The sequence below is a fragment of the Cyprinodon tularosa genome, unplaced genomic scaffold (assembly GCF_016077235.1).
Source record: "Cyprinodon tularosa strain WSP-4 unplaced genomic scaffold, ASM1607723v1 ctg1046, whole genome shotgun sequence".
Lineage (NCBI taxonomy): Eukaryota > Metazoa > Chordata > Actinopteri > Cyprinodontiformes > Cyprinodontidae > Cyprinodon > Cyprinodon tularosa.
In genome coordinates, this window is record NW_024037834.1 from 156,283 (window position 1) to 173,604 (window position 17,322).

At 37.7% G+C, this 17,322-nt stretch overlaps 1 protein-coding gene across 3 annotated transcripts in view; it reads left to right on the forward strand.

Annotated features, from left to right (window-relative positions):
* The first annotated feature begins 2,051 nt into the window (after positions 1-2,051).
* The window catches only part of gapvd1 (GTPase activating protein and VPS9 domains 1), a 54,090-nt gene continuing 38,819 nt past the window's right edge, over positions 2,052-17,322 (forward strand). For 2 of the 3 annotated variants that reach the window (XM_038283444.1, XM_038283452.1), the window contains exons 1-5: positions 2,052-2,201; positions 14,112-14,331; positions 16,097-16,364; positions 16,440-17,012; positions 17,101-17,184. In XM_038283444.1, the coding sequence (XP_038139372.1) occupies positions 14,147-14,331; positions 16,097-16,364; positions 16,440-17,012; positions 17,101-17,184 (1,110 nt within the window). In that variant the 5' untranslated portion in view covers positions 2,052-2,201; positions 14,112-14,146. Of the gene's footprint in view, positions 2,202-14,111; positions 14,332-16,096; positions 16,365-16,439; positions 17,013-17,100; positions 17,185-17,322 lie in introns of those variants that run through there. The other variant, XM_038283462.1, reaches the window with a different exon arrangement.

The following is a 17,322-nucleotide window of genomic DNA, read 5'->3' on the forward strand; positions in this document are numbered from 1 at the left end:
TACTGAGTAACAATAAGTGATCTGTTGTTATGTGGAATATTTTTAACACACAATATCCGTTATTTTCTATATTCTGGTGATTTTCAGAGAACTGAAGTAAAGAAGTATGGACCCTAATGAAATACTTGCATCTTAAAGATACTACAAACTAAGAATTTCCCAACTGTGTTTATTAATTATTCTATGCAGTTCAAGTAACATAACCAATGGGAACTAATAAGTGTTATCGGATTACTGACACTAATACAGGAACCACTGAAATCGAATCCTGTGATAAACTACAGTGTGTATGAATATTTGGTAATAGGCTAAGGAATAAAAATTTTAAGTTATTATCTTATTCTTTTTACAATTGACAAAACAGCTTTTACAAAACAGATTTTACAAAAACTTACCATGACACAACACAGCACTTTTGTGGATGTTTGATTTTAGTAGATATGATGTAAATTAAGTTTTTGAACATATTAAATGGACCAAAATAAGAATAAATGAATAAGATAAGTAATAATAAAAGAAGAACATCCCTCTGGTTCCTCTTATATCAATCCTGGATAACTGAGTTGTTCTGCACATCCTCTTTGAATGTGCTTGGTCTTTTCTTGGGTGGCTGATATTTTGGAAAATAAAATGCCATGGGTATTAAAAGCTTTCAGGTTTCAAACCTTAAAGCTTTAAGAATTTAGTTTAATTTAGTGTTGGTTTAATCAGTCCTAAAATCCAACAGGAGAATATTAAACTAAACTTAGCAATAATGAAAAAAAAAAAACATGGACTAAAACTGGGACTAAATCATGAGGATAAAGTAGAGCAAACAGGTAGTAAAGCTCAGTAAAAAAAAAACAAAAAAAGAAAATGCTCTCAGCTCAGTGAATAGATGAACTTGTGCAAAACTACAGACTGGATCTGAACCTGGCATGTTTTATGCATTATTGTTGAAAACGCGGACTGGATTTTTTTTTTATCACCATGGTATTTTTATATATAAATAAGTGGAATAAGTGTATTTTTCATGTCCGTCATTTTTTAGCGCGAAAAATTGGGGATCTGGAGTGTGTGCGTCTGAAAACACTGAGGTGTGTGAGTCACAGGGGTAGCCAGAAAATGTTAATAAGGGTGGCCAGGTAGTAACCAATGTACACTGAGGGGTGGCCAAAAGTAGATAGGCACTAAAACCTCATGGTCAATCTACACTGTTCCATGAGGAAAATCAACAAGCAAAACATCCATATTTTCTAAATAAAGACAAACTATACTTTCCCACAGCCTTTGCTAACAAATAGACGCATATATTTAAACATCCGTGCTTTCTACATAAAAGTAATAATAAAATAAAATGATACAATAAAGTAATAATAATAAATAAGGTAATAATAAAAAAAATTTAATTCTCTCACGTTTGAGTTTTCCATTGTCATTACTTACCTACTTTTATCAATAATTATCATGCATAAAATGATATTTACAAATACTAATATCTACATAAATTGATCATTTAATAAGTTTTTATGAAAAATAGTTATTTATCTATGATTTCACTGAAGACTCCTAGATGACTTGCAGAGATGCATAGTTTTCTCTTTACCCCTTAATACACAAAATCTAGTTCTGAAAAGAGCACGAATTCTGTACTTATCATCTTTAATGTTAGTATGTTGATGTGCAGAATTAACCAGTGTTTTGGTTGTCAAGTAATTGTTAATATATGAAAAATTAAAATGTTTTGCCAGTATCTGTATTAGAGGGAAATAAATGGTAGGGATGGCCACAGGGGTGGCCGATGATTTGCCCTGGGCCAATGGTTGAGAGTTGACAGTCCTGTTCTGAATATGTTAAGCAGAAGTTCTTTAACTTCGGACTTTGAAGATGTGCCAGAAACTTTAAGATCTCAGAATTTTGAATGGATAAAAAAATAAAAAATACCAAAAGCATTAAAACAAATGTAAGAGTATTTGGTTCCATTTTAAATAAGATATGCAGGATATACCTGCATAATATTTTAAAGCGGGCGCTCCCTCTGACAGCAGCAATACCCGGTGTGCGCATGTCTCCCTTTGATGACAGCGAATGACAGCCTTGTTTAGCTGCAGCCAGTGTGCTACAACGCTAACCGCCAACAAACTCTCTTTCTGGCCTACAAACCTAATGAATAACCGCGCTTAGAGACTCTGGGACTAACTTGCAGAAGCCAGGTACATTTGGTGAGTAGCAGTACTAACGTCGCACCATTTATTTTGAACCATGTTCGATTTCTGAGAACATCACAGCCGAAAGCTAAGCTAAGTCAGTTAGCCTGTGGCTAGCTGCTTGCTAACGTTAGCCCGCTGCTTTCTGCGCCCCCTCTTTCAAATCACTGCAAACACTTTGCCGTTTTACTAATCTGTTTCTTCATATTGGGTTTATTATACCGCTTATATTTCCTTCATATTTTGGTGGGGGTTAACCTGTACATTCAATGATACTTGAATGGAGAAGAGCTTTAGGATAAACCTGACGATATTAAGCTTAGTTGACGTTGAAAAACAGCTATCGGTATTTGTAGGATACCTTTCTAAGCCAGGGTTTACATCTCCTCTACTTCTTTTAATAATCGTACTTTGGTGTTTGTTATTTAAAGCAGTTGACAGGCAAATCTGCCATTTCATTAGAGGAGTGTCCGAGCTAAAATCCACAATAGATGATGGCTAAAGGCAGGCCTGGAGGGATAGTGGAACAGAAACACATTAGAACAGCAGCTGTCTGTGGCAGCTGTAGATTAAAGAGGGGAATAACACAACCATGTCCTCAGTTTGACCCTTATTGTAAGTACACCAGGGGTTAATGGGATATTGTTTTCCTGTTTGTCCTGGAATCGAACGGATGTATTTGCATTTTATTTATCCCCCCCTCCCCCCCAAAAAAGGTAAAAACCTCTCAGCAATAATCATGAGTATCTTCTAAAGTGTCTGTACTCTGTTACTCGAATCACGTGTTTGCTATAAACTTTAGTGTCTAGGTCATGTTTAAGTTCCAAACATGTTGCTTAGTCATCAGGCTTTACTTCCTCTGTAGTGCTGATTTAATCACATTATTTGGAAGGTTTGTTCGTCTTTACGGTTTGTGACAAATATGATTTTTAAGTTGATTAATGTTCATGTGATGACAAGTTTATCAGGATGAAAGATTTCCCTGCAAACTACTGATTTTTGTTTGGTCATACTTTCCTTCTGCTATGTCATGATTTTTCACTGATGACAATCTGGTATGATATGTCTGTATTATTACCCAACATAAAATGCATGAGATATCTTAATTTGGAATGGTAAAATGTATGTCTCAGCTCTCTAAGTTGAGTTTTCCTGTTGTTGATTTTGGTTTGTGGTACCCTATGTGTAACAATGCAAATATCAGTTGGTAGTGTGGATATTGAATGGAAAACATTTTCAGTCTGTATTCCTGGATATGTTTGGGTTATGATTCTGGAATAAAGTGCTTCTCTGACGAATTGGGAATCATCATTGCTGAGACAAGTGTGATCTTTGGCGTTGTGCTCTTTGTAACGCATGTCGTTCTAAAGGGGCAAGCATTGATGTTTAAGTTCACTTATTCTCTTTACTTTGATAATGTGGTGTGAATAAACTTATGTTGAAGAGAGTTAAAAAGACCACCTCCTTTTGTTTATGTTCTAATAAATAGAGATGCAGCGTTCGGATACCTGGATCAGAGATTGGCTCTGATATTGACAAATTAGATATCGATGGTTTGCAATCAGATATCGGTGATCCAAGCTGGTGCATTTTACATGAGCTCTTTTTTTCTGTGTATTTGTTAACAAATAATATAAAGTACATTCATTTCTGTGTTCATTTGTTACATTTTTTAAACAATGATCATGTCGAGGCTAAAGCTTCCCTCACAGGGCAAGATATGTCATTCAACATTTGATTGAATAAAAAAAAAAAAAAACACCTTTATTGGCATCTCTGCTAAAAATATGAGCAAAACCTTGTTTTAACCCTGACACTCTCTCACTCATACTCACTTTGAGGTTGTCTTTTTTAATTTAAAAGTTTCCATTTTGCTGTTTATTCACATAAAAAGAAACATAACCTGCTAAGCTACATGGAAAATATAAGTAGAGCTGCCCTGATCTGATATTGATATTGGAAATTAGTCTAGTATCAACCAAAAAATAAATATTGGTCTATATTGGTCTGCCTCTAATATCCCTGATATTAGAAAGCTCGTAGAAACACTGCTGCTTCTGTCCGCTTTTCTTTAAGTTTTTGTAGCTTTTTGCTGATGTTAAGTATTATTCTGAGAATTTTCACCAAATCAAGCCATTTTCTATCATTCCAAACTATACTGTTAGTAATAAAGATATGCAGGACTACTAGTGATACTGTATTGGATCAATATCATTATTGGTCAGTACTCAAAGCTGCAATGTCGGTATCGTATCGGAAATGAAAATGTTGTTAGGACACCCCTAAATATTGGAGCTCCTACCCATCTCACAACCTAAAATGAAAAACCACTGAGGTAACATTATGTTGATGAAAACTGACAGTTTTTAGGGACATTTATTAATATTCATCTAATGAGATAAAAGTGCTTTTCTTATGCTTACTAAAAGATGTAATTCTAATTGAATATCACACTTAACAGTTCAGCGTGTTTCTATTTCATAGTTAAAGTTCTGCTGTTTAAAACTGCGTAGGTTGTTGCGTTCTTGGCTGCAGCTCTCCAGTAGGAATACCAGCCAACTTCATTCTCTAAGATAAATGATGTTAGGATCAGGGATGTGATGAGACGGCCTGACTTTTGTGGCTCTAGTGAACAGAAACATCAGTACTCTGGTGGTTAAAGGGCTGTTTTAAAACGGGAAACACTTAATGCTTTGCAAGAGAGATGAAACGCGATCCTGTTGTTGTGAACACTGCTGATCCGATGTGCGGAAATGAACGTTGCTGAGAAACCTTTTTGCTTTCTCTGTCATCATATTTTTATATATATTTTAAATTCTGATATAAAATTACCTCTAACATTCAGTTTTTAATATGTTTGAAAAGTTGTAGAATGCAGAGCTTTAAAAAGTGAATAGTATATTTTTTAAGTTGGTTATACAAAAACATTGCACTGATTTTATTATGGAAAACATGTGCTCCATCACTAAATGGTAATTCAGCTCACGAGTTTTTAGCTAAATCTCCTTTAGTATGGCCAAGAATAAGCCTGTAGTTAAATAGCTGCATACGTAATAACTTTTGAAGAATAAGAAGGTATGTAATATTGCCCTACAGTTAAAGTCATGCATTTCTTTTTGATTGATGAAACAATCCAAACAATCGATATAATATAAAATTATATAAATATAAAATTACCTCTAACATACAGTTTGTAATACATGTTTGAAAAGTTGTAGAATGCAGAGCTTTTCCTGATTTTAAATTAACAGGTTTTTGATTGCAATGAAAATGGCTAACATGATGTTTAGTGTTGTGCTCACTATTGTTAATAGTCAATGATATTTTTGCAAAGACATTCCTACTCGCTCAAATCATTATTTTGCCCCATATATTGAGATAAACTATTGATTATCCATTCATGTTCAGTCATCCACCTAAATGAATATTTAGGTATTGTTTAGCCTCCTCTGTCCCATTTTTTCTTTTTATAATCTAGAGTCTTTATATAACATTCCCGAGCTGCTCAGTCATTTGGAGAAGCCCTGTGTTTTCTTGATAGTCATGATCCTGGCATGTAGGAAGATACTCTCATTATATGTGTGTTGTTACTGCTCCATAGATGTACAATGTAAAGATCTTTGTTTGGGTTATTGTTTCCCTAAACATATTACAACGCATGAGGGACAGTTTGGAATGTGAGCAATGATGCTAACGTTACTCGGATGTGAAAGAGCAATCAAGCTATATAAAGTGATGTGAAAATGTGTCCAAGCACTTAATGCAGGAATTTTTAATTTATTGTTTTTCAGTTTAAAAAAAATATTTTTCAGAAGCTTGCATGCTCTTTTCCTTGAGGGAAAAAAAGGTCCATAAATTGACAAACTACATGGACTGCAGTTGTACTATTTGCCTGCTGAGCAGTGGAAGAAAGTTCAGAAAAGGAAGTGTGAAGAGGATGTTGGCTCAGTCACACATGGCTTCAGTAGAAAGTAAAATCCTTTTGATAGCTTTTAGAAATGCTCTGTACTTTTGGTTGGGCTGCCTGAATGTGTGGGATTATGTTACCTAGAGGATTGGGCAGTGGTCCAAACCTGTGGTTTTAGCGTACATTCAAAAAACAAAAAAAACCTTTATATTCGCCTTTCATTGCCTTCCCTGTTACTTCTCTCTACCTGGTCTGTTCATGTATGTGATCCTGTAGAAATACTGGTCTTATGAGTCACTGGCTTCTGTCCCAACCTAACTCAGGACACTTAGCCTTCCGGATTATCCTATCCCTCTCATAGTGCATTACTTGGTTTCTCTTCTGCTTCCGAGTTCCTCCAATACTCTCCTTGACTGACTCACATGTCGACTCTAAACTGTGGATGTTATCTTTGCTGACAGGCGAGCAGCTCAGTGACAAAAGGCGGTCCTCCTTCCTGCTACCAACTTAGTATCCTGGCTGCTTTTTCACTTCTGTTTGAAGAATGATCCCACTTAACAATATGATTATGCATGTGAAAGTGAGTCAGGAGCGTAAGCATGATGGGTTTTAGAGGGGAAGAGTTCAGCAATTGTTTGTTTTCATGCAACATTAATCTGGTTACTGATTTAAATAGTATTTTTTTAAGCTGTTTATGCAAAAACATTGCATTTACAGGTGCTGGTCATAAAATTAGAATATCATGAAAAAGTAGATTGATTTCAGTAATTCCATTTAAAAAGTGAAACTTGTATATTATATTCATACATTACATACAAACTCATATATTTCAGATGTTTATTTTGTTTAATTTTGATGATTACAAATGACGACAAATGAAAATCTCAAATTCATCATATCAGAAAATTAGAATATTACTGAAGACCAATAAAAACAAAGGATTTATAGAAATGTTGGCCAACTGAAAAGTATGAACATGAAAAGTATGAGCATGTACAGCACTCAGTATTTAGTTGGGCCTCCTTTGGCCTGTATTACTGCAGCAATGCGGCGTGGCATGGAGTCGATCAGTCTGTGGCACTGCTCAGGTGTTATGATAGCCCAGGTTGCTCTAATAGTGGCTTTTAGCTCTTCTGAATTGTTGGGTCTGGTGTATTGCATCTTCTTCTTCACAATACCCCATAGATTTTCTATGGGGTTATGGTCAGGAGAGTTTGCTGGCCAATTAAGAACAGGGATACCATGGTCCTTCAACCAGGTACTGGTAGCTTTGGCACTGTGTGCAGGTGCCAAGTCCTGTTGGAAAATGAAATCTGCATCTCCAAAAAGTTGGTCAGCTGCAGGAAGCATGAAGTGCTCTAAAACTTCCTGGTATGTGGCTGCGTTGACCCTGGACCTCAGAAAACACAATGGACCAACACCAGCAGATGACATGGCACCCCAAACCATCACTGACTGTGGAAACTTTACACTGGACTTCAAGCAACGTGGATGAAGTGCCTCTCTTCTTTTCCTCCAGACTCTGGGACCTTGATTTCCAAAGGAAATGCAAAATTTACTTTCATCAGAGAACATGACTTTGGACCACTCACCAGCAGTCCAGTCCTGTTTCTCTTTAGCCCAGGCAAGACGCTTCTGACGCTGTCTGTGGTTCAAGAGTGGCTTGACACAAGGAATGCGACAGCAGAAACCCATGTCTTTCATACGTCTGTGTGTGGTGGTTCTTGAAGCACTCACTCCAGCTGCAGTCCACTCTTTGCGAATCTCCCCCACATTTTTGAATGGGTTTTGTTTCACAATCCTCTCCAGGGTGCGGTTATCTCTCTTGCTTGTACACTTTTTTCGACCACATCTTTTCCTTCCCTTCGCCTCTCTATTAATGTGCTTGGACACTGAGCTCTGTGAACAGCCAGCCTCTTTAGCGATGACCTTTTGTGTCTTGCCCTCCTTGTGCAAGGTGTCGATGGTCGTCTTTTGGACAACTGTCAAGTCAGCAGTCTTCCCCATGATTGTGTAGCCTATAGAACTAGACTGAAAAACCATTTAAAGGCTTTTGCAGGTGGTTTGAGTTAATTAGCTGATTAGAGTGTGGCACCAGGGGCCATCAATTTTGAACCTTTTCACAATATTCTAATTTTCTGATATGATGAATTTGAGATTTTCATTTGTTGTCATTTGTAATCATCAAAATTAAACAAAATAAACATCTGAAATATATGAGTTTGTATGTAATGTATGAATATAATATACAAGTTTCACTTTTTAAATGGAATTACTGAAATCAATCTACTTTTTCATGATATTCTAATTTTATGACCAGCACCTGTATTTTATTATGGAAAGCATTGTGTGCTCCATCACTAAATGGAAATTCAGCTCACAAGTTTTTAGCTAAATCTCCTTTAGTATGGCAAAAGATCAGCCTGGAGTTAAATAAATGCATACGTAATAACTTTTAAAGAATAAGAAGGTATGTAATATTGCTCTACTGTAGAAGTGATGGATTTCTTTTGATTGATAAAACAATCCATAAAGGTATTAAACTGTCCAAACAGTAAAATTTTTGTGGTGAAATAAAAACATACATTTTCCCTGAAGCAGCCCAAAGCTTGCTTGCTTGCTCTCTCTCTCTCTCTCTCTCTCTCTCTCTCTCTCTCTCTCTCTCTCTCTCTCTCTCTCTCTCTCTCTCTCTCTCTCTCTCTCTCTCTCTCTCTCTCTACTTCTGTAAGATTCAGCAATTCCTGTAAAATCCTTTGGGCTATCAGAGATGTCCGTTTCAATAAAACTGACAGCGTAGACCATTTACTGTTTTACTGAACAGACCATAGCAAAGTAGTAAAAAAAGGTTTAACTGACTTTTAGAAATTAAAATTTGTGAAAAATACCAACGTCTTAAAAAGAATACATTGTGACACTGCAAGGACTCGTTGACCTCCAGTGCTTTTATCCTGTGCTGTAGAACTGCAACCTGAATGGAGGTCCCAGAGGCTCTGTCCTCTGAAGCATGGCCAAGATAAGGAAGGCAGAAAACCAACCACCACTGAGCAAGACACAGAAGTTGAAACCTCAAGACTTGGCCAAGAAATATCTAAAAATACATTGTTTGTAATGGTTTTATTGCCTGATGACTGTGCCGGTAGCTGGACCAGTTTCCACTCTGTGGTTGAGGTGCTGTAATGCTTCTTGGGTTGAAGATGGAGTCAGAATCATTTCTCAAACCAGTTTTCGGCTTCAAGAAGAATTATCTTTAACAGTGCTGTATGCTTGCCTTTTTTTTACCTGGAGCACCCAAATGAAAACAAAATTAAATTAGGAGTGCATAAGAAAATGTAGGGTCACTACAAACTTTCCTAAATTGCACCATTTTGTTGTTTGAGGATGCTTTGGGAGGAGCGCTCTCCTCCCAAAGCATCATGGGATTTCTTGTCACAGTGGCCCGCTTTCGCCTACGGCTGTCACTACCCGACAGCGGCGACAAATAAAGATGGCACAGTAACTGCGCTGGGAAGCGGAGTTACATGACTAAAGGGGAGTTGAATCCAGCTCTATATAGGGATCGAGGGTTTTAGGGGTTAGGGTGAATGTTAGGACACAGCCAATGTGTTCACACTATCGTGCCGCATCACTGTTGCTGCCCAAATTTGTAAGGCAACAGTGATGTCTCGTAACTGGTTTCCCAAGTATTTTCCCCTTACAAAGGTACCTTTTGACTTCTAGGTAGGGTTGTCAAAAGTATTGATACTCAAAAAAGTATCGATACTGAAAAGTTGTATCCGGATACAATGCTCATTTTCAAAGTATCGACAGTGCTACCACCTGTGGCACCTAACGTGCACCTAAAGTGCAGAATAGAGGACAAGGCACTTTCAGAACACTGTGTGATTGAATAATTCTGTGCACTTTTCAGTTTCAGACTTTTTCGTAACAGGTGCAGCTGCTGAGAATAATTTTTGTTTCTTAGCCGGTTTGGCTAGCGTCATTGTTATGTGTGCAAAGCATAGCCAAGGAAGGAACACTTAATTTTAATTTTAAGTTTTTTATCAAGCTTGCGTAATATTGTGCACAGCATACAACCTCAAAATATTGTTCTTATTGTTTATTGTATTTATTTATTGTATTTTATTTATTAATGAAAGTATTTCTGTTGAATTTTGGAGTCTTTGTTTTTATCCTTGTGGTATCGAAAATGGTATCGAGTATTGAATATTTTCCTTAGTATCACTATCGAGTTGAAAAGTTTAGCATCGTGACAACCCTACTTCTAGGAAAATCCTTTTCTCTCATTTTTTAACAAAAGATGAACGGAGATCTTATTTTAGGAGCAAAATGCGAATGAAAGGGGGGAAATTTGTACTTGCACGTGTGCTCCTTTTTTTTTTTTTTTCCCCTACCTGCATGGATTACTGAGGTCTTATGGATCAACAGTACTTCCACAAGAAGGGAGTTTGGCTGGATGCTGCAGCGGCCTCTGCATCAAGCTTCCAAATGTCCTAGCTACTTGGCGCCAGACAGGAAAAAAGTCCTGTGAATTTCAGAAGACTCACTCTTAGTCCTTGATGGCAGATGAACACATGCGCTGGCCCACAGACCAATTTCTTAGGCGGGGTGGAGTGTTCAGGTTCAGAAGGAATCCCAAACTACTGGTCTGTCAACACCAACCGGCCTATTTTCAGTTTTTTCTTTTTTTTTTGTCTTTTTTTTCACCCCTACCTGTTGAAAGTCAACATTAATGCATAGCCATGGCTGCAGGTGGATCAACAACCTTTTAGAGGGTCAATCAGACAGTTTGGTATTAAGTTGAACATGACTAAAAGAGTCAAAGAAAGACTGGGCTTAGTTAGCAAACAAAAAAAGAAGACTATATCTGTGTAGGACAAAGAATTATAATAATAAAAACGGGTTGCAGTTATTATAGTTATTATACAAAAACCTCACTTTAACATTTTAATCTCACTTATGTTGTAGGTTTACTAACTAGGTTTACTGATCAGTCCTAATAGTTATTTAAGGAAAGCTTTTTGGCATGTTGGACTCAAATTTTTTAACCATTTCAGGGACTTAGTATATATTTTTTATTGGGGCTGAAATCATTAATTTGATAAATCATGATTAATTGATTACTGATATGATAGCCAACTAATTAGGTAAACAAATTGATACCTTAAGTAAAGATATGACATGCTGTTAAGATTATATATGCTGAAAGAAAAACCAAACTACATCATTAATACATAAATACATTTTTTTCCAATAAAGATCAAATGTATTCTTTATAATAAAAACTATTCCATGTATATGTACGTATATGCTTTTTTTCAATTTGCAATTCAATTATGGTCGTTTATAATTCAAATGATTATTTTATTTATAAATGTTAATTTACTAAAAGTGTTTGTTTTTCATTTCATTATATTTGTCTTTTTATATTGATTTTTTTTAGTTTTTTATTTTTTATTTTTTTTATTTCTAACTGCCAAATAAAATACATCTTCATGGACAACACACACAAAAAACAAACACATTTTTAGGTCAATAAAAATAAACAAAATGTTTGGATAGAGCAACTGATTACTAAATTAATTGGTAGGTGCAGTCCTCGTTTTTAATGCAATTATAATTTTTGTACTTTGTTCCTTTGAGCATAAGTTGTCCGTAGCTTTTCTTTCCTGCATATTAAATGCTATTTAAATGATGTTTTCTTTTTGATTTGCTACAGTAATTCAGTGTAGAGCTTATCTTCTGTTTGAATATGCGTAACCAATGAAATTTGTCAGGCACATCAATGCAGACACTGTGGTTGTCTGTTAGCTTGTGTGGGTTGACACAGCCTCACAGTTATTCCCACTCACAGGCGGCTTCTTTTGGTCCCGGCCTCATTCTCCAACCAAAGCCCCAATTCCACACTTTAATCTGTGTTTTCACTGGAAGCAACTGACGACAAAAGGCTTTTAAGGGAAATACTCACTGAGAATTCATTCTGATTTCATAAACTCAGTTTGGATTGCATGTTATGGTTGTGTGTTTACTGAATAGAGTGAATTGCATTTTGTTTTTATTTTTGCGTGTGTAATGTCTGCTGGGAATGTTGAGCAAGCAGCTTTCTTTTGTTGTGATTGGCCCCCTTTTGAAAATAACACAGAATGCAAATGATCACTTCCTTTGGCTGTTGCTTACCGTGTACTTTACAGAAAATGCAGTCATCCTTCTTTTTTGTAGAAGTCCAGCTGAGTACAGGTGATCAATTAATATTTTTTTTAAATTCTGAGCTCCTTCAAATGTTAAAACTATTTATTATCTTTTTTTTAGCTAGGGTTGCAACTGTTTATTTTTAGGGATGGGGATCGAAACCCGGTTCCATCAAGGACCCGGTTCCACTTTTTTCAAAACCCGAAAATCAATAACGTTTGGGCTTATCGATACCGCTATCGAGTCTGGTCGTTTTTTTTTTTTTCTCCCGGAGGTCCTGTAACATAATTGTGTGTGTCTCGAGTTGCGTCACAGCATTTAAATCTAATCAATCCGATCACTGCAGCATGTTCACCAATGTTTTGGAATGAAATTGTAAGCAAACAGATATTAAAAGTAAAACAAGTGAAGTCTGGCAGTTAACTTCGCTCGCGACTCGAGGATGGCTGAACGGACGAAAAGGTCTAAAGTTTGGCTTCATTTTACCAAGCTCAAAGATAAAGAAGAAGCAAAATGCAACTTATGTTGCAAAATCATCTCTTTTAAAGGGGGGAACACAACCTCAATGGCCAAGCACATTAATATTGTGCATCAAATAAAGGCCAAATGCAGTACCTTCGACTGTCTCCGGGTTGAAAAGACTCCTCCTCCTCCTCCTCCTCCTCCTCCTCCTCCTCCTCCTCCTCCTGCTGCTGCACCATTGTCGGGCCCGTCTTCATCATCCACTCAGAGTACCACTGGTAAGCGCGCACACAGACTTTGTAGCTTGTCCGGTCAGTTAAAAATAGTAATTGTGAAATCCGTGTTGTAATCGGCAGCATACAAGCTAGTTAGCTTGAAAAGTAAACAAAGTTTCAGACGTGCTGCGTGATGATGTGTTCAGATTGGCTCAGTAAAACGACAATTAGGTTATCATGATGCGTTCAAGTGCAACGTAAAGAAAAGTTTTTGCCGAGAAACATGAGTAACAAAGTTGTATATTGCTCTAATTAGTTTAGAATATATAATTAAACTACTGATGCCAACATTTATTAAAAATTACATTTAATTTAGAATATGATTATTTATTTGCTAAATATTTTCCTAATCACTAAAAACATGATGAAAAGTGACAGTAGACAATACATTAACCAACAATTGTGAAAATGTATATATTTTTTTTTATACCAAAAGAAGACCTTTCTTCAAAATATAGGACATTTCTACAAATAATTTTTTTCCCCACTTCCTTTCTGTCTGTTAAAAACATATTGTCGCATCGTCTTTCCACCAAATAACAGAAAAGTATCGATAGTGGTATCGATAAAGACTCGGATCGATAAGGAGTATCGATAAAGGTATCGATATCAATAAATATTAACGATCCCCATCCCTATTTATTTTACAAATCGATTAATCTGTTGATTATTTTTTCCATTAATCGATTGATAATCTGATACCAAAAGGTTCCTTAAAGAACTTCAAAATGTGATATGTTGTATTGTATGTTAAATAATTAAACGCCATGACTCTGACAGCTCTCAGTTAATGGTGCGTTCCCTTCAACCCTAAGCGCTGGCTTCCTTGTTACAGAATAATGGAAGTGAAACCCAAACAACGATCAACCTGATGATATCACTGTGGTCAGTTTTCCCAGACTTCACAGAACCTCTTCCAAGCCACATTAAGCGTTATGCAACTGTTTATGCCACCTGGTTATCACGCTTTTATTTCCCTTCTCCGTCGATGAGCTGTCGCTTGAAAGGTTGTTCTTGGTCTGAGTTTGTCTCACATCCGTTATTTGCTCACAATGACCCATTCACGTTTTAATTTAGCCTCCCTTGGTTCTGCAGCCCTTTAGTTCTCCGTCTGCCTGGGGCCCGTGAAGATGGTGAAGCCAGACATCCACACTCTGGCCCACCACCTGAAGCAGGAGCGGCTATATGTGGCGTCGGAGAAACATCTGATCCAGAGGCTCAACAGCGATGTACTGAAGACTGCTGAGAGGCTCTACCGTGCCGCATGGATTGCCAAGCAGCAGAGGATCAACCTCGATCGGCTCATCCTCACCAGGTTTGACCGTTGGGACTTTTTATTCTGACTGAGGTTGTTTTGTAAACTGCACTTTTTCATTAACTAGCCTTCTTAAAGGAGATGGCGGGGTTTATTTAAACTCATTGGTTTTTTAATCATAGCCAATGAAAAGGTCATTTGGGGTCATATTTTATTTATATAGCCCCAATTTTACATGTCAAAGATAATTCAACTGAACCATGCAGACAGATTAGTAAAAAGTTTCCTATATAAGAAATCTCAGCAGACTATATCAGGTTGCTGACTTTGCATAATTTTCTCCTCTTGGATGAGCATGCAGTGATAGTAGATAGTCTTTTGTTCTCTTATGTTGTTGATGATGCTCCAGTCCCTAACACCGAGCATGCATGTGGCGACAGTGGAGAGGGAAAAACTCCCTTTTTAACAGAAATAAAAAAACTTCAGCCGAACCAGGCTCGATGTGAGCGGCTATCTGCTGAGACTGACGGCCGGTTCGAGAAGACAGTGGCGAGAAAACAAATGTAAAATAGATCTTAGGACATTGTCAATCTGTGTCCCTGAGGTAGACCCTTAACAAAACAGACAAAAAGACAATCTCAAAATGCCGGCATAACTGATTAGGGTCTATATCGTTGCAGATGTTACAGGCGCATTGTGCAAAGGCGGTCGTACTAATAAAGGAAGATAACCTCTCAATTCTTAAATGCAGCACAAAGTCCTTATTTGTGCGATACTCCCCCTGAGGGACCTTTTGAAATGGCAACGTTGTAAACACTGACTGTCCTCCCCTCAGCACACAGTTACAGCATAAGGTCCCTCTTAGAGCAGCTGATAGACACATCACAGCACAATCTCTTAAGAGGGGAGCATTGTACAGTATCAAATATATCTATAGATTTAATACTAGTATATAATAGTGTTTTTTTGTAAAATATTACTTTTGTAAGAGTCAGTAAAGTGTAAGTGTAAGGTGCTGTAAGCCTCTACATGTTTTTTTAACAGCACACTAAAAATTAATTACTTTAAAATCACTATAGAGACTCTAACATAGTTTACTATATATGTTACTTACAAGTCCAATAACAGTGCCAGGTCTAAATCCATTTTATATCCATGTTTATTTTAGGTCTTGCCCAAATTTACTAATTTCTGTCCAATCGAATTCACGGTTGATCACCTGGGACATGGGGATGTTGATGGGGATGGCCTTACATTGGGCTGCCATAAAGATTGCTCTTACTAAGAACGATAACAGAGTTGTGAGTCTGGCACCGAGTCAGTGGCATAGAAAGCCAATGGTAGGGGGAGTTGAGTGACCCCTCAGTCGTCCCATAAACACTTAAAATACCATAACAGGGACTTAGAAGTAGATGTATTAAGGTAGCAATGATAGTTATTGCAGTCGTAACTTTATCAAAAGCCAAGAGTGATCAAATATCCAGCACCAAAAATATGTCAGAAGAATGTTTATGAAAAGGTTTGTGAGTGTTCTTTCAACTGCTGGAGAATCAGTAACCAAATCAAACAAAATGTTATCTCTTATTTGATTCTATGAAGATCAATAAATCCAAACCTTTTCAACAGGGTTTTAAAAACAAGGTTTTTGTGTTTAGAAATCATCTAAGTTGACTTTTAAAAGCCACAAATTAATCGCATTTATGATAAAAAAAAGTCAACAATGTTGGTCTACTCACTGTAATAGAGGAAAGCTGAAAGTAAAATGGCTTTTGGAACAAAATACAGTTTTTTAAGATGCAGATTGTTTCTGAAAAATGCTCTCTAGTGTGGAGGCCTCCCCGGCTGAGTGCTGCCAACATGCCAAAATGCTGGAAGATACACAGTTCATCGATGGATACAAGACTCTGGGTTTCCAGGAAACGATCTACGGCGAGTTCTTGGCCAGATTTCGGGAAAATCCCAGACTTGTTGCTTCCTGCCTGGTGGCTGGAGAAAAACTTAACCAGGAACACACCCAGGGCGTCATCTATAACGTCTTCACCTCACTTTACGGCAACTGTATCATGCAGGAGGACGAGAGCTACCTGCTGCAGGTCAGAAGTTAGAAATAAAAACAGCTTGAAAGGCATTGAAAACAAGAGGGTGTCTAATGTTTTTTTTCTCCGTAGGTGTTAAGATATTTAGTAGAATTTGAGCTGAAGGAGAGCGACAACCCTCGCCGTCTTCTCCGACGTGGAACCTGTGCCTTCAGCATCCTTTTCAAACTCTTCTCCGAGGGCCTGTACTCGGCCAAGCTCTTCCTCACGGCTACACTTCATGAAGCCATAATGCAGCTGTTGGTGGAGGATGAAGATCACTTGGAAACCGACCCGGCTAAGGTGACGGAGCGCCTCACTCCAGCTCAGCAGGAACGCTTCGGGGAGAAAGGCTCCGAGGAATACAAGCAAAGAGTTCAGGCAGCTGTGGAGGCTAACGAAGCCAAGCTGGTAGCTCTGGTCAACAAGTTCATCGGTTACCTTAAGCAGAACACCTACTGCTTTCCTCACAGCCTGCGCTGGATCGTGTCCCAAATGTACAAAACTCTGTCGTGTGTGGAGCGTCTTGAAGTGGGCGAGGTGCGCACCATGTGCACCGACCTCCTGCTGACCTGTTTCATTTGCCCGGCTATCGTTAACCCAGAGCAGTATGGCATCATCTCCGATGCACCCATCAATGAAGTGGCTCGTTTCAACCTGATGCAGGTAATGAACCAACGGATTCCAGCTGCACATTTTCACACATTCAGCCCACTGATCAACAATCTCATGCTCTATTTTTGTTCCTGTGCAGGTGGGGCAGCTTCTACAGCAGCTGGCCATGGCCGATGACGATTCAGACCCCAGACGGAAGAGCAGTTTGTCAAAGTTTGATAAGGTGGTTATTAACAACTTGTTTTCAACTAATCAACTTGAATGTGTCCAGTAAGATTGACATTTGAATTCTGCTTTGCTATGGTCGTACGACCATACATTGGGACTGCTTTAAGAGCCATCTTGATCACTGTTACTTTAT